At 36.3% G+C, this 27,859-nt stretch overlaps 2 protein-coding genes across 3 annotated transcripts in view; one reads left to right on the top strand and one right to left on the bottom strand.

Annotated features, from left to right (window-relative positions):
- The window catches only part of Pxn (Peroxidasin), a 247,354-nt gene extending 243,062 nt beyond the window's left edge, over positions 1 to 4,292 (top strand). For both annotated transcript variants that reach the window (XM_090371255.1, XM_090371256.1), the window contains one exon: positions 3,405 to 4,292. In XM_090371255.1, coding sequence (XP_090227381.1) covers positions 3,405 to 3,497 — 93 coding nt within the window. In that variant the 3' untranslated portion in view covers positions 3,498 to 4,292. The remainder of the gene's footprint in view (positions 1 to 3,404) is intronic.
- A 946-nt stretch (positions 4,293 to 5,238) lies between these two features.
- Positions 5,239 to 27,093, bottom strand: LOC150087574 (acyl-coenzyme A thioesterase 13-like). The gene is made up of 3 exons (XM_090372139.1): positions 26,900 to 27,093; positions 16,267 to 16,451; positions 5,239 to 5,529 (listed from the first exon to the last, which is right to left on the bottom strand). Exons 1-3 carry the CDS (start codon positions 26,978 to 26,980, stop codon positions 5,331 to 5,333), a joined length of 465 nt encoding a protein of 154 aa, XP_090228265.1. The 5' UTR covers positions 26,981 to 27,093; the 3' UTR covers positions 5,239 to 5,330.
- Between the last annotated feature and the right edge of the window lie 766 nt (positions 27,094 to 27,859).

The following is a 27,859-nucleotide window of genomic DNA, read 5'->3' on the forward strand; positions in this document are numbered from 1 at the left end:
CAAGTAATTATACACCTGTGAGCTTAACTTCTGTTCCAGGAAAATTAATGGAGGCACTGGTTAAAGAAGCACTGCAGGATCATTTAGACAAGACTTCAGTTATAGCTCAGACACAGCATGGTTTTGTTAAGGGGAAGTCTTGCCTGACCAATTTGATTGGATACTATGATGCAGTCACAAAAGAACTGGATGCAAGGAATAACTTTGATATTATATACTTGGATCTTAGAAAGGCTTTTGATACTGTTGCACATGGAAGACTGCTACACAAATTGGAGCAATGTGACATTGGAGGCAAATTGCTGCTATGGATAAAGGGGTGGTTGAGGCGGAGAAGACAGAGAGTGGTAATCAATGGACACTGCTCATCGTGGACTAATGTTATTAGTGGAGTCCCTCAGGGCTCAGTGTTGGGTCCATTATTGTTTTCTGTATTTATAAATGATATTGATGATGGTATATCAAGCTTAATGTCCAAGTTTGCAGATGATACAAAGGTTGGCAGGGTTGTCAGGGACACTACTGACACTATGCTGCTGCAACAGGATCTGGAAAGGTTGAGCAGATGGGCTGAGAGGTGGCAAATGAAGTTTAACATTGACAAATGTAAAGTACTACACATGGGAAAGAGCAACCCCAGAGCAACGTATGAACTCTGTGGTACTACACTGACAGTGGTAGAGAATGAAAGGGACCTGGGGGTGGTTGTGCAGGCAGATATAAAGTTCTCTGAGCAGTGCAGACGGGCTTCAAGAGTAGCTCATGGAGTATTGTCAATGATATACAGGAATTTTTCCAGCAGGGATAAGGAGGTGATTATTCCATTGTATAAGGCAATGGTCAGGCCACACCTAGAGTACTGTATACAGGTCTGGAGGCCTCATTTCAAGAAGGATGTAGAGCTGCTGGAACGAGTACAGAGAAGGGCAACAAGATTAGTGAATGGAACAAAGGGGTGCTCTTACGAAGAAAGGCTTAAGTTTTGCAAATTACAGTGTCTGGAGACTAGGCACCAGCGAGGTGATCTGATAGAGGTGTATAAAGCCTTGAATGGTTTAAGCATGCTCAATGTTGATGGGATTCTTCCTCTAGCTCAGAAAAATCACCTGAGAGGGCATAAATTCAAATTGAGGAAAGATAGATGTAGGATAGACGTGCGGAAATTTGCCTTTAGCCAGCGGGTGGTTGGTTGGTAGAACAGACTTCCATCCCTTGTGGTGGAGGTTGATAGCCTAAATAAGTTTAAGGCTCAGCTGGACAGGTATTTTGAACGAACAGAGGGGTGAAGTGGAAGTGGGGTTTTTTTTTTTTTTTTTTTTGGCTGATGCTGCATAAGCATGCTTTCTTGCATCAGATGCCTCTACTAATGCTAATGCTAATTATTAATAGTTGTTCCATCTTCGATATAGCACCTGATCACTGTTGATCTTAAATGCATTGATCCTTTAACATGTTCTTTTATACACACACTGTCAATTAAAATAGTATTTACTGTTGAATCAGCTAGACCTAATTCCATGCAATAGATGACATACTTTATCCTGCTTTGTACTTAATTAATCATCTTCATTTCTAAATCAATTTTGTTTGGTTTCCTAGCACTGCCATCACATACACTTTCCATTGGTTTCGTTCCCTTCACCATTGTAATAAGTAAATCGGAATGAAGAGAAGGTTCTGAAAATTTGTTTTTATATGATTGAAGATTTCAGTGAAGGGGAACACATTTCACCATAATAGTGCAAAAATCCACACAATTGCAGTTATTGGTATTATTACAAATGCAATAAGATAGAGTTTGCTACACATTTATAATAGATTGCACTAAGAGAAAAGTCCAATAAACCGGAAAGTGCAAATTATTTTATGGTCGTGACCTCCAGAAATGTGTTTTAGAAAAATATCATAAAGGCGTTCAAAATTGATTCTTATAACAGAACATATGATAACGATGAAAGTGTAGTGCAATTTCCATTATAAAAATGACATTTTAGAGAGGTAAATAACTTAGTTATATAGAGAAAATTTCAACTTCTGAGGTCTTGGAATGAATTACCAAAAAACTAGTGTGTTATTGGGTTCACATTACGATATTTTCATGATACCTCCATTTATTCCTACAGGATGCAAAATATGTTTCCACAATTTTAAGTTTGCACCGGCCAGCAAAAACTTATGTTAAGTCAATTATTACGTAAGCCAGGGAGTGTCTATACAATTGTTGATTAAAGATTAAAAAAAAAATTACAATATTTGTTTCTTCATATGCTTCATACTTAGAGGCCAGTGATCTCTGGACACATTCTCTCTTTGCAGTTTAAGCTAATGAAATTTATAAAGTACAGGTAGCCCTCGATTTACGTCAGGATTAGGTTCCTGGGGGGGGGGGGACTGGCACGAATGGAATCAGTGAAAATGGAACCCTTTATATAATGGAGTGAATCGAAAATCACAGGTTTAGATTTCAGGCACCAAAAATTTTACCTACCATTTTGCATCAATTGTTTTATTTTATTAGCATTCTTCATGGTTGTAGTAATAATAGTCGATGGAGGCATCTTCATAGCCCTACACACATTAAGGTGGCTTGTATCCATATTGGGCCCTACACACTTGGTTCCATATTGGGGAGAGGGTATTGATTCCAGCACTTTCTGGATCCTCCCCTAGGTAGTATGTGACACATTCACAACATGATATGGCACACTGCAGGAAAAGGTTGGACATTCCTGGGTAAAAGCATTTTCCAAAACTGCTCTTGAACCCTGCAGTATGGAAAAATCAATTAATCCTCAGAAGAGATAAGGACCAGCTCTGCAGAACTCACTGAAAGTATTGCACTCTTCAAAATGTTCTGATACCTAAGCGTTAAAATGCTCCCAAAAAAGTAAAACTGACTCTCTTTAAAATTAAATAGTGATTCAGAGATTGGTTTATTTGATGAAATACAGAACATCTGAAAAGATAAGACTGCAAAGGAAAATTTTCCTTGGAGGTTTACCATTTCTTTGGACATTTTTCCATTAACTTTTATAGTATTATCCTTGAGCAGCACAGCGTAGTTTTCTTTAAATTTCTTATTCAATGTATGTAATGAAATTCAGGTTACTGAATGAATCCTTTCCTGAGAGGTTACCGAGAATCCTTGGGCAATTTTTTCTCAGATTTTTCACCCAGTGCTGCTGATTTAGCCTCAGGTAGAGGTACAGGATTCTCCTCACTTGGAACTGATTGTTCACACAATAATACAAAGGGGTTTCTGCATAGACAGCATTTTAACTTTAATTTCCCCTTATGATGTTTTGTAAAATAGTTTATAACTTTGCTTCTGTTTGAGCATTTGATGAATTTTTGTTTTTCTAAATGACTGAGTGATATATAAAATTTTCTTTTTTATTTTTTAGATTGGTGCAACAGTGTGTAGAGTGTCAGTGTGCCCACGTGTTGACTGCCACAATGCTGTAATTCCCAAAGGAGAATGCTGTCCCATCTGTTGATATCATTATGTTTTGTTGACTGCGTAGTCAATTTTAGAGATAAAGTAAACTGTCAGTGAAGCCTCTCCTACGAAGGAGAATGAATGAATGTATGCATGCATGTATGTATACTGGGAGAAGTACAGCAGCTAACACATAGCAATATTTCAGTTGTCAGGTTACTGAGCAGACACCTACTTAGGTTGTTATAGACCTAATGGATATGTGGGTGTACTTCTATTCTTGAATTTCAAAGTGTAGAAATGAATATTAATAAGGCTGCATAGTACAAGTGTGTATGCACATGCATCTGTGTGCATTTCCCTGCCAGGACGACTACATCGAATTCTGTATAATGTTCATATGTGCCATAATTACACCCAACCACTGCCAGTAATGGGGGATAGCCTGAAAGTTTTTACTGTTATTTAATGTACATGATTTATAGCCCTCTAATGATAATATGTGGGATCAAATAACTACTTGAAGTTCCTCTCTGTTATTTTTGCATACAACAGGATCATGGACACTGCTGTTTAAGATAATAGGTTCTTCATGCCATTAGCCACTTCAATTCCTAAGTTAATAGTTTCAGTGTTATTGTTGAGAGAAATGCTTGAGACAGACAGACTGACTTATATATACTCCCAGATGCACAAAACGCTATTATCATTTTGCTGTTTTTTTGTTAGAATACAAGCTAATAGTTAATATTTACTTTTTTGTTTTTACATTTACCTTTGTAAATTTAGAAATAGTAAACTACTTTTGGGCATATTCCTTATATACTCTAAATGCCCCTTAAGCTGAATATGAACAGTGATGCTTGAAACAGGATGAATGAACTTTAAAAGTTTTATATAATTTAACCTGGTAAATTTATGTATAAACTAGTTGTAAAATATTTGTACATAAATTTCTTTACTCACAAAATGGCAAGAACAAATTTGTTTAATCAGTTCTGATATAACAGCAATGCATTTAATAAAATGTTGGATTTATATTTAAAAGTAATATGCCTTTACTCCATATCTTACACCATTTTTAGCTCACTTTGCAATATAATAGCATAAACAACTAACACGGTTTCCTTTATATGAAAAAATGTGATCCCATTTTTGGTTAAATAACATTGCTTATTTATTAGGTACATCTTATACATTGGAACCATAAGTGCAGTATGACTGTGACCTACAGTTTTCTGTTGATTTTTTTTTTTTTTTTTTTTTTTTGTCTTTTACTGCCACACTCTTAAATATTTTAGTGTCTGAATATGTAATATAACTTATTTACATTTATAAACTATTTAGAATATTTATAAATATTTTAAATAGGGTATGAAATATTTATAAATTCCAATAAATAAAATATTTTATTTTATTAGAATAAAATATTTTATAGATATTTATAAATTGGAATTAATAAAATATTTATAAATGTCAATTTTTGCTGAAGTTGTATAATTTATACACACAGATACTCTGTGTGTATAACAATTGTGAAATGTGATTTATAATTTTTAAAGTAATTCATCAAATATTTGGAAGCACATGAGTTTCTATTTGTACAGCTACTTCAATTAAAAAGGATGTGAAATTACTGTCATTATCTTTGGTGCTGTTACTTTTGTGATATTTGAATGAAAGTAAAACCACTTGTTTGAGAACTGCTTCCCATGATATTTTATTTTATAAAAGAAGTTTATACAAATTAAGAGAAACCATATTAGTGAAAATAAAGTCACTATTACTGTACACCTGGTTTATTTTTCATATTTTATAAAATATCACAGAGTAAGGAGATAATAACACTATTGATTTTATAAGTAATACCCTGAGAAATTTAAGATTGAGTTTATTTTACAGTATTTTCTTTGAGATTAACTTCAGATGAAGCACGTTTTCCAACAAATTTTGTATGCCTCCCTTGAGCTACAAGTCCTTTTGTGTGTGCATTTATTATGTTCACAGATAAGAATGCCAAATTTTTTCTACATGATAAGGTATCAGCTTCTATAAGTATTTTATCACCAACTTTTGCAGCACTTACAAACCTGTAATGTTTTAAAAACTATGATAAGTGAACATCTTTGCAAGCAACATCCATAGACATATTATGATAAGATATTAGTCATTAATAAACTGTCATTAGACATTTATACAAGGCAAAAAATAATTTGCATGTTATTATTAAATCAAAAATTAAAATGATATCTAAAATATGAAGTTTGAGGCAAACAGTAGTCTTCCAATACATGTCTACAGCAAAATTTTGTAAAGTTTGAATATCAACCATAATGAAAGTGCATATTGCCTTTTCTATTGCAGTCAGTATGAGAAACCTCTGCCTCTACAAATATGCCGCTATCCAAAAGTTGTTAAAACTATGTAATTTAATTAATTATTTTATTTAAAAAATGAAATTTGACATACATTCTGATATAATTAATGTGCAGTTTAATTAAAATGATGTATATGATATCAGAATATGACCAATGCTAGGAGTTTGGTAAATAACTTTGAGTTTGAGGTGTTGGTAAAAACATCAAAGGCTGATACTGTTTGGATATCAGAGATGTGGTGTCACACAGATATAAGAAATAAAGAACTGGAATTTGGGGAGTGCAATGTGTACAAAAAAGGATAGCAAGGAAGAGGGGTTATGCTATTAGTTAAGAAACACAAAATCCAAGGAGGCACAGCCAGTTGCATCACTAGACAGTGCAGTGTTGAGTCAGTTTGGTGTGACATAAACACTGAGAAATCAAAATTGAGAGTGGGAGTGAGTTATAGGCCTAATGACTCTGATGAGTATAATAAGAACCTGTACAGGGAAATAAAGTGGGCCAGTAAATCAGAGAGTCTTATAATGGAGGATTTTAATTTCCCAGATATTGACTACTAGAATTTGTGGGTTGGTCACTCACACACTAACAAGGCTTTTATGGATTTATTGGATGATTGTTTTCTATATCAGCATGTTCAGGAAGCAACTAGAGGGAGTAACACTCTTGATCTGATTATCAGTAGCGATTCTTCATGCATTAAGAATCTGCAGATAAAGGAATCACTAGGTGGCAGTGATCACAGTATGCTGAAGTGGGATTTACTCAAGAGGTAACTACCATCAAGGGTTAAGGGAAGGGTTTCTGCTTTCATAAAGGTGACTACAGAGGTCTGAGACAGTATTTAAATTCTATACAGTGGGACCAACTGATGATGTTACCAACGGCAAATTCAAAATGGGAAGCATTCAAAGAATTTATCTTGGAAGCTACTAGGCTTTACATACCAACTGAGAAATATTGTTCAAGGTTTAGGCCTAAATGGATGTCAGATGAACTAATGAGACATATGGCAGAGAAGAAAAATGCATGGTATACATATAAATTAATGAGTGATATGGAAGCCTACGATAGATATAAGCTGGTCTGTAACCAAGTCACAAAGGAGGTTAGTCAGGCAAAGGCAGGTTAGGAGAAATCTTTGGCAAAGGATGCAAAGAAAAACAGCAAAGAGTTCTTTATTTATGCAAACTCTAGAAGGAAGAGGATGAATCAGATTGGCCCACTGGATATTGATTGTTCAACTGTTGTTGATCCTGCTCAGGTGGCTAACAAACTAAATGGGTATTTTGCACTACAGTCACACATGAGGAGTTATTCAGGGGGGGGGGGGGATGCCAGAGGTGAACTAAACTCCGGCAGTGAGTTAGACTATTTTGTAATAACTGAGAGGAAAGTGAAGGAAAAATTGTTGAAGATAAACATAAGAAAGGCACCTGGGATGGATGGATCTATCCAGTTATATTAAAGGAGGCAGCAAAGGAAGTAAGTAAACCCTTAGCCATAATTATGAGCTTCCTTGGAATCAGGGGAGGTATCCATGGGCAGGAGATGTGCAAATGCAACCCCAATTCACAAAGGAGTATCAAATGCTCACACAAGTAATTATAGACCTGTTAGTTTAACTTCTGTTCCAGGGAAATTAATGGAGGCACTGATTAAAGAAGCACTGCAGGATCACCTAGACAAAACTTCCGTTATAGCTCGGACACAGCATGGGATTGTTAAGGGGAAGTCTTGTCTGACCAATTTGATTGGATACTATGATGTGGTCACAAAACAGCTGGATGCAGGGAATAACTTTGATATCATATATTTGGATCTTAGAAAGTCTTTTTATACTGCTGCACAAATTGGAGCAGTGCAGCATTGGAGACAAATTGCTGCTATGGATGAAGGGATGGTTGAGTGGGAGAAGACAGAGTGGTAATCAATGGACACTGCTCTTCATGGACTAATGTTATTAGTAGAGTCCCCCAGGGTTCAGTGTTGGGTCCACTGCTGTTTTCTGTATTTATTAATGATATTGATAATGGTATATCAGGCTTAATATCCAAGTTTGCAGACGATATGAAGGTTGGCAGAGTTGTTAATAACAGTATGCTGCTGCAACAGGATCTAGAAAAGTTGAGCAGATGGGCTGAGCGGTGGCAAATGAAGTTTAACATCGACAAATGTAAAGTACTACATATGGGAAGCAGTAACCCCAGAGTAACGTATCAACTCTGTGGTACTACACTTACAGTGGTAGAGAATGAAAAGGACCTGGGGGTAATTGTTCAGGCAGAGTTTTCTAAGCAGTGCAGACAGTCTCCAAGAGCTCGTGGTGTCTTGTGAATGATATACAGGAATTTTTCTAGCAGGGATAAGGAGGTGATTATCCCCTTGTATAAGGCAATGGTCAGGCAACACCTTGAATACTGTATACAGATCTGGAGGCCTCATTTTAAGAAGGATGTAGAGCTGTTGGAATGAGTACAGAGAAGGGCAACAAGTTTAGTGAATGGAACAAAGGGTTGCTCTTATGAAGAAAGGCTTGAAGATTACAATGTTTGGAGACTAGGCCCCTGTGAGGTGATCTGATTGAGGTGTATAAAGCATCAGTCAATGCTGATGGGATTCATCACCTGAATCGGCATAAATTCAAATTAAAATAATCACCTGAGAGGGCATAAATTCAAATTAAAATAATCACCTGAGAGGGCATAAATTCAAATTGAGGAAAGACAGTTGTAGAATAGATGTGTGGAAGTTTGGCTTTAGCCAGCAGGTAGTTGATTGGTGGAACAGACTTCCATCTTTTGTTGTGGAAGTTGATAGCCTAAAAAATTTAAGGCTGAGCTGGACAGGTGTTTGGAATGAATGGAGGGGTGAAATTTGAGCTGTTTTTTTTTTTTTTTTTGGCTGATGCTGCATAAGCTTGCTTTCTTGCATTGTGTTCCTCTACTAATGCTAATTTGTAAGTTTCAGAGCATAAATCAGGCAGGACACTACAAAAGCACCACTTGTTTTTAATTCCAGGTTAGGCACACAGAACTTTAAGACCCCGCACAACCTTTGGCAATGTCATGTTCTTTGTTTACTCAGCCCACAGAGCTAAAACTCTTGATACTTTTCAACAAAAGATTACTTTGATTTTTTTTTTTTTTTTTTTTTTTCATTGAAAATTCTAAGTCTTTGTTAGTTGTTACACAAAGAGTAAAAATGCCAGAACAAGTTAAGCCTATTCTCAATAATTATATGCACATGTTGAAAAACATGAATTTCAAATTAGCATACATCTCTCACATCCATTTATTGATGCACATGCTCCTTGTGGCAGTATATTTAGTTATGCTCTCTCACTTCAAGTCATGGAAATCTGTCTGCCATGCAATAATTGAAGCATATGAATTTGTTGATCAACATTTTGCTCAGACAGTCAAAGATAAGCGACATAATATTCAAATCTCCCAAGAAACAGAGGAGAAAAAACATGTCTAAAGTGCTGCAGAGGTGTTTTATTTCCAAGAATTAATTATAAATATGTTTTTAATATGAAAAAAAAATGTATTTTCTACAGTTGTTTATAAAATATTGAAATAAAGGTGGCAACGAAAAGTGAACAATTTGAATTATTTCTTGCTGAATAAATTCATTCTAGACATCAATTCTATAAATTCATTATAGACATTACTTAGTTTCTTCTGCATAATTCACCCCTGCACTTATTGTATGTGATGTTTGCAGCATTTCTTATTCAGACAGTATTCCACATATACCATGTAGGTATATTTGGGAGTTTGGATAACTGTATTGTGTCTATTATTGTATTTTAATACCAGAATCTAACATTTAACAGAACACAAAAGAAAGAAATCCATGTAAACCAAGATCCCTTCTAATCCTCTGTAACTCCTGAACTATCAATTACACAGTGTGCTCAGGTCCTGAACATGATGTAGTTTTTTTTATTTTATTTTTTATGGTAAACCCAATGCCTATAGCACAATGTCTAGGTTAATGATTGAGGTGGATTCCATTCTCTTTCAAGAGCAAGTAAATTTAATTTAAATTTAGTTCTTGTTTCCTGCTCTTGTATTTTTCAAAATTGAGTTTGGATTTATTAATAACCTGTTCACATTTACAACTATCATACCACATTAGAGGAATTACTGCAGACTGCAACATAATGCTGAAGAGGTGCCCAAAATTAAATTAAAAAAAAAAAAAAAAAAAAAAACTAGCAAAAAAAAAAAGCAGAGCGGCACTCCCCTTCCTGCTAAAAAAAAGTGCAATTTCTGCCAGAAACAAGTAAAGAACTCCCCCCCCCCCACACACACACTGAACTTAACCCAATGGACAGTAAAGTTTGGTGGGGGGAACCACAGTAACCTCTATAATTCAGTTATAGAGAAGACCATTGGCCTTATAAAAATTTGAATTTCTGTCATGGCTTGCTAACAGCAAAAGAACCATGGATGTCCTACGCGAGTGATCAAGACAAATATAATATAACAGAAAATAAGTGTTAAATAATAGAAAACAACTCAAACTGAAAAAATGAAATGTAAATTTCCATGTTCTTGTTTATACTCTGGCATGACCACCAGGTCAGAGGAGTTTACAATAAATCATGAATAAAATCATTAAAAAATTGTATTTACTAGTCACAAGCTTGAACCACAGTTCACTCAAAGAGCATGTGCTACTGCATTCTTACTCCTGACTACTTGGATGTTGACTGAAGACAACTGACAGGCCAAAATGCAAATATGTAATGTGATGTCTACTAACTAAAATTAAAAAGCAAGACAACAAATTAAATACCGAATTATAAGATTTTGAAAATTAAAAAAAAAAAAAATTCAAAAGACAAAAAATGAAATTAATTAAACTATATTAGAATACATATAACCATTTTACAGAAAAATGTGATAATCTTTAGCATTGCCTATTGTAGTTTGCAAAAATTCCTTTAATGTAGCATAATAATGTTAATTTTGTAAATCATTATTTGATTACGCACCATGTTTAATTTACACTTTACAGTCTGTAAACAATTGTAATTGTGAACTTTAGTGCACATAAGCAATGAAGACTGAGATTTGGATACAAGCCAATTGTGAATTAACTTTGTACTGTGAGGAGTGTTAGGTCTATGAAACAAAGTGAAATCCTTTTATATTCTGATACAGTCCCGAAGTGGATGGAGTTTTCAGTGTCGATGGTTTTGGGCAGCCAATGTACTAGTGCTGCAGTTATCGACGTGCACTTTTTTTTTTTTTTTTATCTAGAAGCATATGGTCTTGATTTTAATTTGCATATTTTAATCTGGGTATCTTACGTCTAGAGGAGAGACTACAAGGATGTGGATTACAGAGGTTGGAAACCAGGCATCTTGGGATGGCTGGTTTTTGATTGTTAGCATTTTCTAGTAGATAAATGAACAAATTACATAAGGTTATTAATAATAATACCAAAAAAGCTTTGGCATAATCTGTGATTCAGTTTTCTAGCTGTATGAATATTAACCCTAACAGTGAAAATTATGTTACTGTTACTGTGACAAAAAAGTATCAAACAAAAGAAAAAAAAAAATGTTTACGTGATTTGTTGAATTTGGAGAGCAATGGTGGTAGCAAATGAATTTAACAGAATGGGATACAGAAATTTTTAATCAGAGCAGATTAAAATGAAAAGATTATACTACGATTTTAAACACACAAAATCTAACGAAGTGCATCCAATTGATGTTGGTGACAGTGCAATGTTGAGTCTGTTTGGTGTGACATAAGCACTGGGAAATCAGAATTGAGAATGGGAGTGAGTTATACGCCTGATGAGTATAATGAGCAAGGCTTTTGTGGATTTATTGGATGATTGTTTTCTACATGAGCATGTTCGGGAGGCCACTAGAGGTAGTAATACTCTTGATCTGATTATCAGTAATGATTCTTTATGCATCAAGAATCAGCAGATAAATGAACCACTAGGTGGCAGTGATCGCAGTGTGCTCAAAGAGGCAACTACCATCAAGGGTAAAGGGAAGGATTTTTATTTTCGTAAAGATGACTACAGTGGTCTGAGACAGTATTTAAAAATTCTATACGGTGGAACCAACTGATGATGTTACCAACAGCAAATTCAAAATGGGAAGTATTCAAAGAATTAATCTTGGAAGCTACTAGGCTTTTCATACCAACAAAGAAATATTGTTCAAGATTTAGGCCTAAATGGATGTCAGATGAACTAATTAGACATGTGACAGAGAAGAAAAATGCATGGGATACATATAAATTAACATGTGACACAGAAGCCTATGATAAGCTGGTCTGTAACCAAGTTACAAAGGAGGTTAGGCAGGCGAAGGCAGATTATGAGAAATCTTTGGCAAAGGATGCAAAGAGTTCTTTACTTATGTAAACTCTAGAAGGAAGGGGATGAATTAGATTGGTCCACTTGATATTGATGGTTCAACTGTTGATGATCCTGCTCAGGTAGCTAACAAACTGAATGAATATGTTGTATCGACATTCACACATGAGGAGTTATTCAGGGAGGGGAATGCCAGAGGTGTATTCAACTCTGGCAATAAGCTAAATAATCTTGTAATAACAGAGTAAAGTGGAGGAGAAATTGTTGAAGATAAACACAAGAAAGGCACCTGGGGTGGATGGAATCTATCTAGTTATATTAAAGGAGGCAGCAGAGGAAGTAAGCAAACCCTTAGCCATAATTATGAGAGCTTCCCTGGAATCAGAAGAGGTACCCATGGACTGGAGATGTGCAAATGTGACCCCAATCCACAAAGGGGGAGAGGGGTAATTACAGACCTGTTTAACTTCTGTTCCAGGGAAATTAATGGAGGCACTGGTTAAAGAAGCATTGCAGGATCATCTAGACAAGACTTCAGTTATAGCTCAGACACAGCATGGGTTTAAGGGGAAGTCTTGTCTGACTAATTTGATTGGATATTATGATATAATCAGAAAGGAACTGGATGCAAAGAATAACTTTATTATCATATATTTGGATCTTAGAAAAGCCTTTGATACTGTTGCACATGAAAGACTGCTGTACAAATTGGAGAAGTGTGACACTGGAGGCAAATTGCTGCTATGGATAAAGGGGTGGTTGAGTGGGAGAAGACAGAGTGGTAATCAATGGACACTGCTCTTCGTGGACTAATGTTATTAGTGGAGTCCCTCAAGGTTCAGTGTTGGGTCCATTGTTGTTTTCTGTATTGATAAATGATATTGAGGACGGTATATCAGGCTTAATGTCCAAGTCTGCAGATGATACGAAGGTTGGCAGGGTTGTTAATGACACTAATGACAGTACACTGCGGCAACAGGATCTAGAAAAGCTGAACAGATGGGCTGAGAGGTGGCAAATGAAGTTTAACATTGACATAAGTACTACATATGGGAAGCAGTGATCCCAGAGTAATGTATCAACTCTGTGGTACCACACTGACAGTGGTAGAGAATGAAAAGGACCTGGGGGTAATTTTGCAGGCAGATATGAAGTTTTCTGAGCAGTGCAGACAGTCTGCAAGAGTAGCTCATGATGTCAATGATATACAGGAATTTTTCTAGCAGGGATAAGGAGGTGATTATTCCCTTGTATAAGACAATGGTGAGGCCACACCTTGAATACTGTATACAGGTCTGGAGGCCTCATTTCAAGAAGGAAGTAGAGCTGTTGGAACAAGTACAGAGAAGGGCAACAAGGTTAGTGAATGGAACAAAGGGTTGCTCTTACAAAGAAAGGCTTAAGTTTTGCAAATTACAGCGTCCGGAGACTAGGCACCTGCGAGGTGATCTGATTGAGGTGTATAAAGGTTTGAATGGTTTGAGCATGCTCAATGCTGATGCTTATTCTGAGCCAGAGGATTCTTCCTCTGGCTCAGAATAATCGCCTGAGAGGGCATAAATTCAAATTGAGGAAAGACGGTTGTAAGATAGATGTGCGGAAGTTTGCCTTTAGCCAGCGGGTAGTTGATTGATTGGTGGAACAAACTTCCATCTGTCGTAGAAGTTGATAGTTTAAATACATTCTAGGCAGAACTTGACAAACATTTGGAGCGAGTTGATGGGTGAAATAAGGGGGAGGTTGGTTTTTTTTCCTGGCTGATGCTATATAAGTTTGCTTTCTTGCATCATGTGCCTTTGCTAATGCTAAGTCTCTGACAAGGCATATTAAAGTGAATATATAAATTAGTACTACCTTTAAAGAGAAAAATCTTAGAGCAAATAAAATGAATGGTAGTAGAGGAAACTGATAATTTAGATTGTCAGAAATTGTGGGACTTTAAAGATTGTAGATTAAATGGACATTACCGAGATTATAACTGAGACAAATGAATTAAAAAGTTCGAGAGGTTTAGTTCTTTTCACAGATAATTTTGTTTCTGTTATGCAGTAATTCAAATGAGGTAAAAGTTGTTGGGAAATGCTATATGGAGTAGTGGAATTTTTAGATATGCCACTGCACATGGAAAGATATATATCCCACCCCTTAATCTAATGTGGACTCAGCAGTGCCCCCACATAAACATTGACTCCTTTCAGTTAAGGAGCAAGTTTATACACTAGCTGATCTGGATATTTCCTAGAGCATCACCAACAGGTTCAGTCCAGTGAAAACAATTTAAACCTGTACCCCTTGAAATGAGAGTAATAATGGATTTGCCATGATTCTTGTCATCTCAAAAGACAACTTGTACTACATGAAGGGATGAAGAAAAGCCAGAGCTTTTTAGAGACAATGTGGTCTTCATCACTTCAAGCTTCCACTAAGCAACAAAGTGCATTACACAGGGTGATGATACTCATCTGTAACTTGATATTAGAGAGAGGCTCAGCCATTCCTCGGTGGGGGGTGTGAATGCTACATTTCCACCATACTAGGTATTCATAGTATTATGGATCTTGTAACTGGAGGGATACACCCAAGGTTACTAATGGTCTCATAGGCATGAAGATACAAGCTGAGTATATGACTTATAAAATTGTATTTGGCCAAATTTTGATGTATTTAAGACCTGAATACAAGTTCTATCAGTTTTAAATTAACCCCCCCAGCTACCATCACTAAAATATATTCCTAACGAATCATAGACCAATAATATAATTAATTATTGCATACAGTATTCCATTATAATGTGTGAAATAATTAATTTTAATTCTGTGAAGAATTTATAATACAAAAATAAGCATCGTGCTATGGGAAGTAGACTGCCTTAATCATCTCTAATCACCACCAACTGGCACCCAGCACTTAATTACCTAGGGTGCCAATATCTAGGGGCGTCTCCGTAGCCAGGTGGGCAGGAGCAGCAGTGCGTAGCATACGCTTCTTGATTAGACCGGGGTTAGAGCCCGTCACCACCAAATAAGGAGGATGCGGAAAGGTCAAGGGAATGACCACCGCATATTCCCGGAGCAATATGGCCTTAGTTGCTAATGCTCCTAAAAACCAAATCACAAACAACAAATATCTAGGGGTTCCACAAATTTTGAACAAACTTAAATCATTGTCACGCTGCAATAGTTACCTTTTATAAAGCATGTTCCAGAACCTATATCAGTCCCTTGAGTATGAAATTCTAGTACTGGTTCTGAAATGGGATGCTTTTTATAACGGTGATTATCGCAGAGTAACAGTGGTTTATTAAATTGTAGTGATCTCTTAATTGAAATAACTCATAATTATGACTCATTTAGTCATAATTAGATAAAATTACCCAAGTGAAATAGGGTAAAATAGAATTAAATATAAAATTTAATTAAATGGAAATATAATTAAATGAGATAAAAAAGAAGTAAATAAACTAAGCAAATTTAATGAAGGTAGGAGACCGATAACAGTTTTGTTAAAAACAAAAGATATGGGAGCACAATGATTTATTAAAATATTTTACTCCACATGTGTTTATCAAAACTTCCTAGGAGCCTACATCTAAAGGTCAACGTGATATGCTGAATACCATTTTTTGCTGATCCCACTCACCATGTATAACTTTTCTCAGTGAATAGAAGTGCAAGTGACCCAGTACAGATGACTCCTATCTTGTATGTGATATTAATACCAATGTTCAATCAAAATTGGCCTCTATATTAATGAAAAACAACTTTTAATAATAAATTATAACACATCTTTGGGTTGTCCTTCACAGATACCAGATAAATGTTTGTTTTTGAATGTTACTCATCATTATATGAAAAAGTAAAAGTAATTTGGGGGAGGAAAAAAAAAAAAAGTTACAAGTGATCATTTTCATCACTATCAGCCCTTGTTGTGCAGTTCACTGATATAAGTATGACATTTTTCTATAATAAAAGTTCCCAAACAGCTTTAAAATAACTAAAAATTTTACACAACATAATAATATTATGTTGATTGGCTAAATAAAAGTATGTAAAATATTCATCGACTCAAATTTAAAAATAACACACGTACGTGATATTCATATCAACACTGACACCAGGCTCTGCTTGCCCTGTGGTCATCAAGGCCATGGTAGAAACAGAATCGATCAATAATGCTGCAAGCCCTCCATGAAGAAAGCCACCTCTGTTCTGATGCTCGTGTTCTACATTCATCTCACAAACACACCTTCCTGATCCAGCTGACAGTACTTGAAGCTGAAAATAGTTTATGTTCAAACAGTTATTTAGTACACCAAATTTCTAGTGGAAACAAGTTCCAATGCTACTTATTATATATTATGTGAAAGTCTGCTGATTTTTCTACAGTCTGCTGATTTTACATTTTAAAAAAAATTACCTGCAATTTATTCTGTGGTACTTCTTCAATTTAAACACTTTGTGCATTAAAAATCTCTTCCAGTTTAATAATTTATAATGCATTTATAATTATTAAATTAGGAGTGGTTTTTAATGCATGATGTGTTTCCAAGATTGAAAGGGTACTACAGAATAAACTGCAGGTAAATTTCTTTTTAATTAGTATTTGTAGTGGAAAATGATGCAAGAAAGCAAGTTTATACAACATCAGCAAAAAAAAAATTGTATAATTGACTGTGCAAATTGACAAATTCACCACACCAGACATCATGTATTATCAGCTATGAGTATAGTGTTTTCACCATTTCTGCCACATGAGAGAAGTCTGGATTTAAATCCCATTGGAGACCTCTTCAGTTGGGAAAGCAGTTAGTTGATTTCAGGTGGAAGGAGCTAGTCAAGATTTTTCACCCCACATAACACACAAAGCACAATATGGTCTCAAAGCACTTGCACAACCATTCAGCTATTGGTAAACATTGCGACGGTCTGTACCATCCACGATTCCAGAGAACTACTGTTTCGTATACAATTAAGCTTTCTTTCTGAACAATTTGTTACTGTAATTGGCAGTTTCCTTCTTTTTTTTAATTGAACCAAATATAGAGTATATGTCGCTACTGTGTGGTGCTTGCTGTGTCATATGCACCTATGAGAAACTTTGCCATGTCTTCCTGAAGCAAAATGTCCAAATCACTCATGCCATATGATGAATCACTGAAAATCAAATGCATGTTTCTCACTCATTGTGATGGGGTATTGCAACTCTACTGTGCATGTATTTCCTGATTACAGCAAAAATAATAAGCCTACAACCAAAATATACAAGTGAAGCATGAAAACTTTTTATCAATGGGGATAACTCTATATTTAGTAACAAAAATTAAAAGCCTTTAAATCTATTTGTGATTATTCAGGGCATCACTTCAGGCCATTGGTCAAAATTTGCATGTCAGAAAAAACAGTGATCAAGAAATGCATATGCAACAAAATTACTGAGGTAATTACCATCAAAGGGATACTTTATGTATGCAGGCAGATATGAAGTTCTCTGAGCAGTGCAGACGAGCTGCAAGAGTAGCTCATGGTGTCTTGTCAATGATATACAGGAATTTTTCTAGCAGGGACAGGGATGTGATTATTCCCTTGTATAAGGCATTGGTCAGGCCACACCTTGAGTACTGTATACAGGTCTGGAGGCCTCATTTCAAGAAGGATGTAGAGCTGCTGGAACGAGTACAGAGAAGGGCAACAAGATTAGTGAATGGAACAAAGGGTTGCTCTTACGAAGAAAGGCTTAAGTTTTGCAAATTACAGAGCCTGGAGACTAGGCATCGGCGAGGTGATCTGATAGAGGTGTATAAGGCTTTGAATGGCTTGAGCATGCTCAATGCCGATGGGATTCTTCCTCTTGCTCAGAATAATCACCTGAGAGGGCATAAATTCAAATTGAGGAAGGACGGATGGCGGATAGATGTGCGTAAATTTGCCTTTAGCCAGCGGGCAGTTGGTTTGTGGAATAGACTCCCATCGCTTGTTGTTGAAGTTGATAGCCTAAACAAATTTAAGGCTCAGCTGGACAGGTATTTCGAACGAACGGAGGGGTGAAATGGGAGTAGTGGTTGTTTTTTTTTTTTTTTGGCTGATGCTGAATAAGCTTGCTTTCTTGCATCATATGCCTCTACTAATGCTAATGCAATTTAGTGTGAAAATAGACCAGACAAAAGATTTAAATGACTCCAAACATGACATGGCATGGCTGTCAGTACTAGATGTATCGGTATACGTATCTTGGAAACCACAACCCTGCTGAGGTACAATACGACTCTGTACTGTGCCTTGGGTTAGCAAGATTGCTTCAATAACCAAATAACCAATAGCAATCCTGTGATCAGAAACAGTTAAATGAAGCAAGAGACCAATGGAGGCTGACAGGGCTGGTGCAGGGTAACAGAAAGGGTGTGCAGGGTTTAAATAACAACCCAGTACAACAATGGACTCCAAACATCAGTGGTAACAAAACAAGGTATTTCAGAATATGCAGCTTATCATACCTTGTCACAGATGGGGTATTGCAGCTGACTACAGAAGAGGGCTCTACTCCTGTCACAAAAAACAAGAAGGTATAGTTACAGTGGACTCAGGAACACCAACACTGGAATACTAGAAAAAGACTGCTTGGTCTGACAAAGCCAAGTTCCTGCTGTTTCATTCTGATGAGAGGACTAGAATATAGTGTGAATTCAAGGATGTCAACAATGCAGGCTGGTGGTGGCAGTGCTTTTGTAGTGCACCTTGGTACCAGTGAAGAAACATTCACAGGTTATCTGGAAATGTGAATTCCTTCATACCTGCATGTATCCATCTGTAAATGAGTTCTTCAAACAACAAAGTGAGAAAAGTCAATACTGACTTAAGACTAAATTTGGCAGTATCTTCAATTCTGCAGACACATAATAAGTGGGAATAAACAACAAAAGCCCTGTCAATCAATCTGAACCTAAAGAGACTGTGCAAGGTTCATGGGGTAGAATTTTCTTCAGCATGGCTTGTGCTTGTTAACAGAAGAGACTATTTTTACAGGGATTTGGATACACTTAAATAGAAGGGGGTGTAAGAATATTTACTGCTATCAAGGCAGTGTTAGGTGGGTCAGAAAACTGCTAGCTTGGGGAGATACAAAGACTAAACAGATTATCAGCAGCTGCAGGCAAAGGTGTAAGCAATTCTTGCACTACTTCTATTGGAAAATGCAGCAGCCTGGAAAACAACGTCTGGGATTACAAGGCCTGCAGGGGTCCTCATGGGACATGCAAATATGTGGGCTGTGTTAGAAATACTAAGAGAAAACACAGGCATGCTTACACTACTTGCTTGTATACTAATGTTAGGAGTATAGCAAAAAAACAGATAAATTTGAAGTAGTCATCAAATACAGACAGAATAGGGATATTGGAAACATGATTGCACTGAGACAGAAGGTGCAGAATTTGAATACAGCAAGTACAATGTATATAGAAATGACTAAGAGAAACAGCAGTTAGACTCTTAGTAGAGAAGTACTGGGAATCCTTATTATCCGAGGATAATTGGTTCCAGAAAATTCCACTTAAAACGGGGACCAATTTTCATGTTTATTATTTAAATAAAACTAAATGCAACTAGGCATAATATTTTAAGAGTTTAGGATTCTATATCTATATAACATCAGTGAAGATACACCACAGACAACTCTTAAAGAAAAATTATGATAGTCGTGTGAAAAGCATCATTTCATCTGTATCTCATATAGTGCTCATCCTTCATAACGAGTTGCCCATGTATTGCATGACCTCGAATAAGTAACGTTCATTAATAGAGAAGACTGTTTAATTCTTCAATTTTCAAATCCTCGTAACTGCAGGGACTCGGATACTGGGGACCCCCCTGTACATGGAATCTAAGCCATGCACAAGTTGACATTGGTGGAAAGTGCAATACCAAATCAGTCTGGTGTGACATAAGCACTGTGAAAGCAAAAATGAGGGTATGAGTGTGTTATAGGCCAAATGACTGTGATGAGTATAATTAACAACCATACAGACAGATATTAGCATTAGCATTAGTAGAGGCATATGATGCAAGAAAGCAAGCTTATTCAGCATCAGCCAAAAAAAACAAAAAAAACAACCACTACTCCCATTTCACCCCTCCGTTCGTTCGAAATACCTGTCCAGCTGAGCCTTAAATTTATTTAGGCTATCAACTTCAACAACAAGCGATGGGAGTCTATTCCACAAACCAACTGCCCGCTGGCTAAAGGCAATTTCCGCACATCTATCCGACATCCGTCCTTCCTCAATTTGAATTTATGCCCTCTCAGGTGATTATTCTGAGCAAGAGGAAGAATCCCATCGGCATTGAGCATGCTCAAGCCATTCAAAGCCTTATACACCTCTATCAGATCACCCCGCCGATGCCTAGTCTCCAGGCTCTGTAATTTGCAAAACTTAAGCCTTTCTTCGTAAGAGCAACCCTTTATTCCATTCACTAATCTTGTTGCCCTTCTCTGTACTCATTCGAGCAGCTCTACATCCTTCTTGAAATGAGGCCTCCAGACCTGTATACAGTACTCAAGGTGTGGCCTGACCAATGCCTTATACAAGGGAATAATCACATCCTTATCCCTGCTAGAAAAATTCCTGTATATCATTGACAAGACACCATGAGCTACTCTTGCAGCTCGTCTGCACTGCTCAGAGAACTTCATATCTGCCTGCACAATTACCCCCAGGTCCTTTTCATTCTCTACCACTGTCAGCGTAGTACCACAGAGTTGATACGTTGATCTGGGGTTACTGTTTCCCATATGTAGTACTTTACATTTGTCAATGTTAAACTTCATTTGCCACCTCTCAGCCCATCTGCTCAACCTTTCCAGATCCTGTTGCAGCAGCATAGTATCAGTAGTGTCCTTAACAACCCTGCCAACCATGGTATCGTCTGCAAACTTGGACATTAAGCCTGATACACCATCATCAATATCATTTATAAATACAGAAAACAACAATGGACCCAACACTGAACCCTGAGGAACTCCACTAATAACATTAGTCCACGTTGAGCAGTGTCCATTGATTACCACTCTGTCTTCTGCCACTCAACCATCCCTTTATCCATAGCAGCAATTTGCCTCCAATGCCACACTTCTCCAATTTGTGCAGCAGTCTTCCATGCGCAACAGTATCAAAAGCCTTTCTAAGATCCAAATATATAATATCAAAGTTATTCCCTGCATCCAGTTCTTTTGTGACTACATCATAGTATCCAATCAAATTGGTCAGACAAGACCTGCCCTTAACAAAACCATGCTGTGTCTGAGCTATAACTGAATTCTTGTCCAGATGATCCTGCAGTGCTTCTTTAACCAGTGCCTCCATTAATTTTCCTGGAACCGAAGTTAAACTAACAGGTCTATAATTACTTGTGTCAGCCTTTGATCCTCCTTTGTGAATTGGGGTTACATTTGCACATCTCCAGTCCATGGGTACCTCCCCTGAGTCCAAAGAAGCTCTCATAATTATGGCTAGGGGTTTGTTTACTTCCTTTGCTGCCTCCTTTAATATAACTGGATAGATCCCATCCACCCCTGGTGCCTTTTTTATGTTTATCCTCAGCAATTTCTCCTCCACTTTCCTCTCAGTTATTAGAAAATAATCTAGCTCACTGCCAATGTTTACTTCACCTATGACATTCCCCTTCCTGAATAACTCCTCATGTGTGAATGTAGATGCAAAATACTCATTTAGATTGTTAGCCACCTGAGCAGGATCCTCAACTGTTGAACCATCAACATCCAGTGGACCAATCTGATTGATCCCTTTCCTTCTTGAGTTTAAATAGGTAAAGAACTCTTTTCTGTTTTTTTTGCGTCCTTTGCCAAGGATTTCTCATAATCTGCCTTTGCCTGACTAATCTCCTTTGTGACTTGGTTACAGACCAACTTATATCTATCATAGGCTTCCATGTCACCCATTAATTTGTATGTATCCCATGCATTTTTCTTCTCTGCCATATGTCTCATTAGTTCATCTGACAACCATTTAGGCCTGAACCTTGAACAATATTTCTTGGTTGGTATGTAAAGCCTGGTAGCTTCCAAGATTAGTTCCTTGAATGCTTCCCATTTTGAATTTGCTGTTGGTAACATCATCAGTTGGTCCCACTGTATAGAATTTAAATACTGTCTCAGCCCATCATAGTCGCCTTTACGAAAGCAAAAACCCTTCCCTTTGCCTCTGATGGTAGTTACCTCCTTGAGTAAATCCCACTTCAGCACACTGTGATCACTGCCACCCAGTGGTTCCTTTATCTGCAGATTCCTAATGCATGAAGAATCACTACTGATAATCAGATCAAGAGTATTACTCCCTCTAGTTGCCTCCCGAACATGCTGGTGTAGAAAACAATCATCCAATAAATCCACAAAAGCCCTGCTAGTGTGTGAGTGACCAACCCACAAATTCCAGTCAATATCTGGGAAATTAAAATCCCCCATTATAAGACTCTCTGATTTACTTGCCCATTCTATTTCCCTGTACAGTATCTTATTATACTCATCAGAGTCATTAGGCCTATAGCACACTCCTACTCTCAATTTTGATTTACCTATGCTTATGTCACACCAAACTGACTCGACACTGCCCTGTCCATCAATGTCGACTGGCTTCACTTCCTTGGATTTTATGTGTTTTTTAACTAATAGCATAACCCCTCCTCCCCTCCTGTCCTGTCTATCCTTTCTATACACATTGTACTCCCCAAATTCCAGTTCTGCATTCCTTATATCTGTGTGACACCACGTCTCTGATATCCCAACAATATCTGCCTTTGATGTTTTGAGCAATACCAGCAACAATATAGTGGACCAGTAAAGCAGGATGTTTTTTAATGAAGGATTTTAACTTTGCAGATTGATTGGAACTTATGGATAAGTATTAGTAATGGAAAATTATACAAAAAAGCAAGCTTATACAGCATTAGCTAAAAAAAAAAATAATAATAATTTCACTTATCCATTCCATCCAATAGTTTAGACAGGTTGCTAGGATAGCAGCCTGTATGGAGGTTCTGCCAATAACATACAGAAATTTTGCCAGCATGGACAAAAAAGTGATTTAAGTACTTGAGACTTAATCATCTTGTTTAAGTACTTTAAGTACTTAAACAAGATGATTATCTCATTGTACGAGGCAATGGTTAGGCCACATCTTGAATGCTGAATCTGGAAGCCTAATTTTTAAGAGGAACGTTGATCTATTGGAATGGATGCAGAGAATGGCAACAAAATTAGTGAGGGGAACAAAAGGATACTCTTACCAGAAAAGCTTTGGTTCTGCAAATCACAGAACCAAAGCCCTTACAAGGAGATCTGATTGAAGGCCCTTACAAGGACATCTGATTGAAGGCCCTTACAAGGACATCTGATTGAAGTGTTAAACTGTTTGAATGGATTAAGTCAGTTAAATGCTGCTGGTATCCTTTCTCTTGCTCAGACAAAACATGTGGAGTGAAATTTAGATCAAGAAGAGATGGTTTCAGGAAAGATGTGCTGAAACTTGCTTTCAGCCAGTGGGAGTTTATTGTTGAAACATACTTCCATCTGATGGTGTGGATGTAGACAGTGCAAATAAATTTAAGGAGTAACTAGACAAATTATTAGATAGCTGCATACATGATATAGAAAGTATCTTTTTTCCAGTTTTTTTTTTTTTTTGGCTGATATATATATATATATATATATGATTGCTTTCTTGAATCAGTTGCCTAATAATACTAATAAAGAAAACAAAGGCATCAGAGACATATCCTCCATAAGAGACAGGTCTCATAGCGCTGTTACAGGCTACACACCAGCAAATACAGCTAATATCTTTCCTTCAATTTCTCAAATCATTTAAACTAAACAATAAACTCACTAGAGCTAGTGGTGCAGTAAGCAACATTTACAAAATATTCACTTTTCTCACATTTTCATCCAATACTTCTCTAGAATCATAAAGATTCATGACGTGGAAAATTCCTAGAAAATCTTCCAGAATAAAACTAACCTTCACCTCCTTACTAAGCAGACCTCAGAAGCTGTTTCCTTTTGACAACTTATTTTGTTAATTCATTGAATTTGCCCCCTATCTTATTAACGATAAAGACCTTCGGTGTCAAGCAGTGAGACACATTCAAATAAATCTGAATCAATCCAAAAATAACCACTTCATTATATCCTTTCTGTTCCTTCTTTCATTTCACTCTTGGCTCCAGTTTTCATTAATTACTTATTGTGAGTACTACGTACAAGTAGTACGACACAGGGAAGTACTTATATTTGAGCTAATACAGGCCCTTGTACAAAGTGCAGGAAAGGGTTAAAATTCTTTTTAACCTTCACATCTACATGTAAATGTTAAAAAGAATTAAGTCAATTCTAACATAATAAATCAATACAATAAAAAATTAATAAAATAAAAATATTTTTATTTTTATAAAAATAAAATATTAAGGTCTCAGCTGGACCCCTTAAAAAAAATTGTGTGCCAAAGTACTGGTAGACCCTTAATCCCACCACCCTGTCATTGGGCCTGCTATCACACTACAAGTACTATGTAGTACTTGTGTGACAGTACTTGTTTGTACAATATTATATTACCATATATCAGTATATTACCCATGCAAGATAGTCCCCTATGCATGCCCGTCAGCTGTTCCTATTATCTGAAATGGGGAAGTAAGTTAAATATCTTGGTTTGTCACAATTTATTTAGCCAGTGAGTTGTTAATAGTAATAGTATTCGCCATATAGGGCAAGGAAGCCACAGGCTTTGCTGCACTGGCAAAAAAAAAAAAAAAAAAAAAAAAAAAAAAAAGTAGATAAGAAAACAAATTTTATGCTTCCCTCCTCACACAGGTAACTAACCAGTTACCTTTGAATTTATTCAAACTGTCAGTCTCAATTACCTGCGAGAGCAACTTGTTCCAGCAATCAATGACTCGCTTGTGACAAGAAACTTCCTACAATCTAATATAAATGTCAACCCCTGTAATTTAAATTTATGAACCCTAGTTCTGGAATGTTTTATAACAATGAGAATTCCACCTTCATTCATCTTACTAACCCCTCTCAGAGCCTTGTAGACCTCAATCAAGTCACCTCTGAGGTGCCTGGTCGCCAAACTCTCTAGCTCACATAATCGGAATCTTTCCTCATATGGCCCTATTGCCAAACTCACCATTCAAGTTGCCTGTCTTTGGACCTTTTCAAGAAGCTTAATGTGTTTTTTCAGATGAGGTCTCCATAACTGAACACACTATTCCAAATGATGTCCTATCATGGATAGGACAGCATGGGCTTTCCTGGCTGCCTGTTTATACTGTTTAGAAAACTTCATATCTCCCAGATTCCTTTTCTCCTCCACTCTTTTTAATTTAACCCCAAGGGCTCACATTTGGTGAGTATGGGATTAGCACACCCAGGGTCCTGGGCTGGATATCATCATTCTTCTCTTTCTTGGCGATTCCTTCTACCTCTCTCTCTCTCTCTTAGGGTAACTCGAGAATTTTTTTTTTCGCTGGTGCAGCATAAGCCTCAGGATTCCTTGCACCATACAGCTAATATTAATAATAAGTGTAAGACCTTGCATTTAGCAGCATTAATTACTGGAATAAGTAATAAGGCCAAGAGTTTGAGAAATTAAAATCTCAGATGGATACCTACAAAGGGGTGAAACACTTTTTTTTCTTTTTGTTGGCATGGCAAAAGCCTGTGACCTACTTAAGCTTAAATTTAAAGATAAGAAATAAACCTTTTGAAAATTAGAAAATAGATATTATGCGTTATGAATCATGAAACTTGAACCTTATTTCATATTAAAAATATTTTAAGTTGATGTCATTTCTTCCCATTAATTTTTCTTCTGTTTTGAAATTTCTTCCAAAAAAAAATGTCTACCTCATTAAGAACTTGATTTCAGGTTTCTCTTTGCCAATTAAATTTTTTAACTTTTCTTTTCTCTACTGGGAATAACGTAATACAGTTGGTGCTTTTTCGCCATAAATATAAAAATCTTGAAGTTAGTCAAGGGGTTTTTGGAGTTTTTTCAACTTTCTTGGTCAATAAAAAACTTGGAGAACGTTTATCTTTTGCATGACTTTGAATACTTATGAATCATTCTGAAAATCGTTACTACACTAGCATGCTGTTTTTGCTTGCTTGATAGTATACGCAATTTATCATTTAACGCTTCTTTATCAAACTGTTCAATAATGCTGAATACAGTTTTCTTGAATATGTACAGATTTTCTTCTTTTTCTCTTTAATACAGATGTAATTTCATCCATTTGTACATTTTTATAATGCCATTCACATTTGTATAATCACGTGCATACAATGTGACTCTTCCTACTCTCCACAAATGGAATAATCCTGGCATTTTGCCAGCAAGGTAACTAACTAAAGTGGGTTAATCTTTATAAACAAGCGTGGCTCCTCCCACTTCTTGCCCTAACGAGCTAATTATTGGTGGTTTGCGTTAGAGTGAATGTCTTCTTGACTGTGGTTTAGAACTCGCCATGCTGTTTGTAGTTTATCACTTTAATTCGCCATCTCCTGCTCTTAGACACACTTTGGCAAGCTTCCTGTTGTCAGACCTACCTGAAAGTACAAAGTATCCATTTATTCGCTAAAAGTCTGAAACAGCAGTCGACCAACGTTCCTTAATATTATGTGCCGTACAGTCTTTAATAAAAACTCATACCTTATCAAGTACTCTGTCGAAGCCACCCGAGTTTACAACTTGACGCAACGCTTGCTGTATAATTTTTAAAATACTTGTCATTTTTCAAAAGTAGGATACGATTCCCCCTTATATTATCATGGGCTGCATACGAATTGAAAACACGGAGAGGGAAAGTGTGCCATTAACTTAAGTAGTCACTAGAGGGCAAAAATAAGCAAAACCAAGTTGAAACTGCAAAGTTTCAACTTGGTTTTGCTTATATTCGCAAAATTATTATTTTCAAAATATTATTATTATTATTATTATTATATCTGCACAACCTAGAAGATACTGCAACTTATTTACTTAGTGATGGACATAAACGATTATTTCATTACTTTCAACAACTGACTCTGTAAAAGCTGTCGTACACGTCTCGAAAGCTACCTTAAGACAGGTTCCCAAGAGGCGCACTTTTTTTTTTTTTTTTTGGGGGGGGGGGGGGTTGTTTTTCATGAAGAGCGAAATATGTTGATTTGCATTTGTTTAGGAACTTTGAGTAAATTTTTGAAAAATTTTAAGGAGGCTCAAGGTATAAAATTTGTGAATCTCAGAGATATTTATAGACACTCTCGCCTAAAAGTTTGAAACACATCGTATGACAACGGTTTTCGATCATTTTTTCCCCCTGAAATTAGCTATGACAATGTAAGGTTTAATATATAAAAAAAAACAACACACTACAAATTATTTCCAGAATTTTTTATTAAGCATTCAAAATTTTAGAGCAAAAATATCGAAATGATTAATATTATTAATACTTATGTTACATTACATTAATTACAATATATAATATATATTATAAATGACTAATAATATTAATATTAACAACCATATTGATTTTTCATGAAAATATCTTCGAACAGATTTTATCACTGCCTACACTAGGTGGCATTTTGGCAGGTAATTTTATAATAGCCTTGCTAAGTTTTTTTTTTT

The sequence above is a fragment of the Mastigoproctus giganteus genome, chromosome 4 (assembly GCF_048544385.1).
Source record: "Mastigoproctus giganteus isolate SK-2022 chromosome 4, ASM4854438v1, whole genome shotgun sequence".
Taxonomy (NCBI): Eukaryota; Metazoa; Arthropoda; class Arachnida; order Uropygi; family Thelyphonidae; genus Mastigoproctus; species Mastigoproctus giganteus.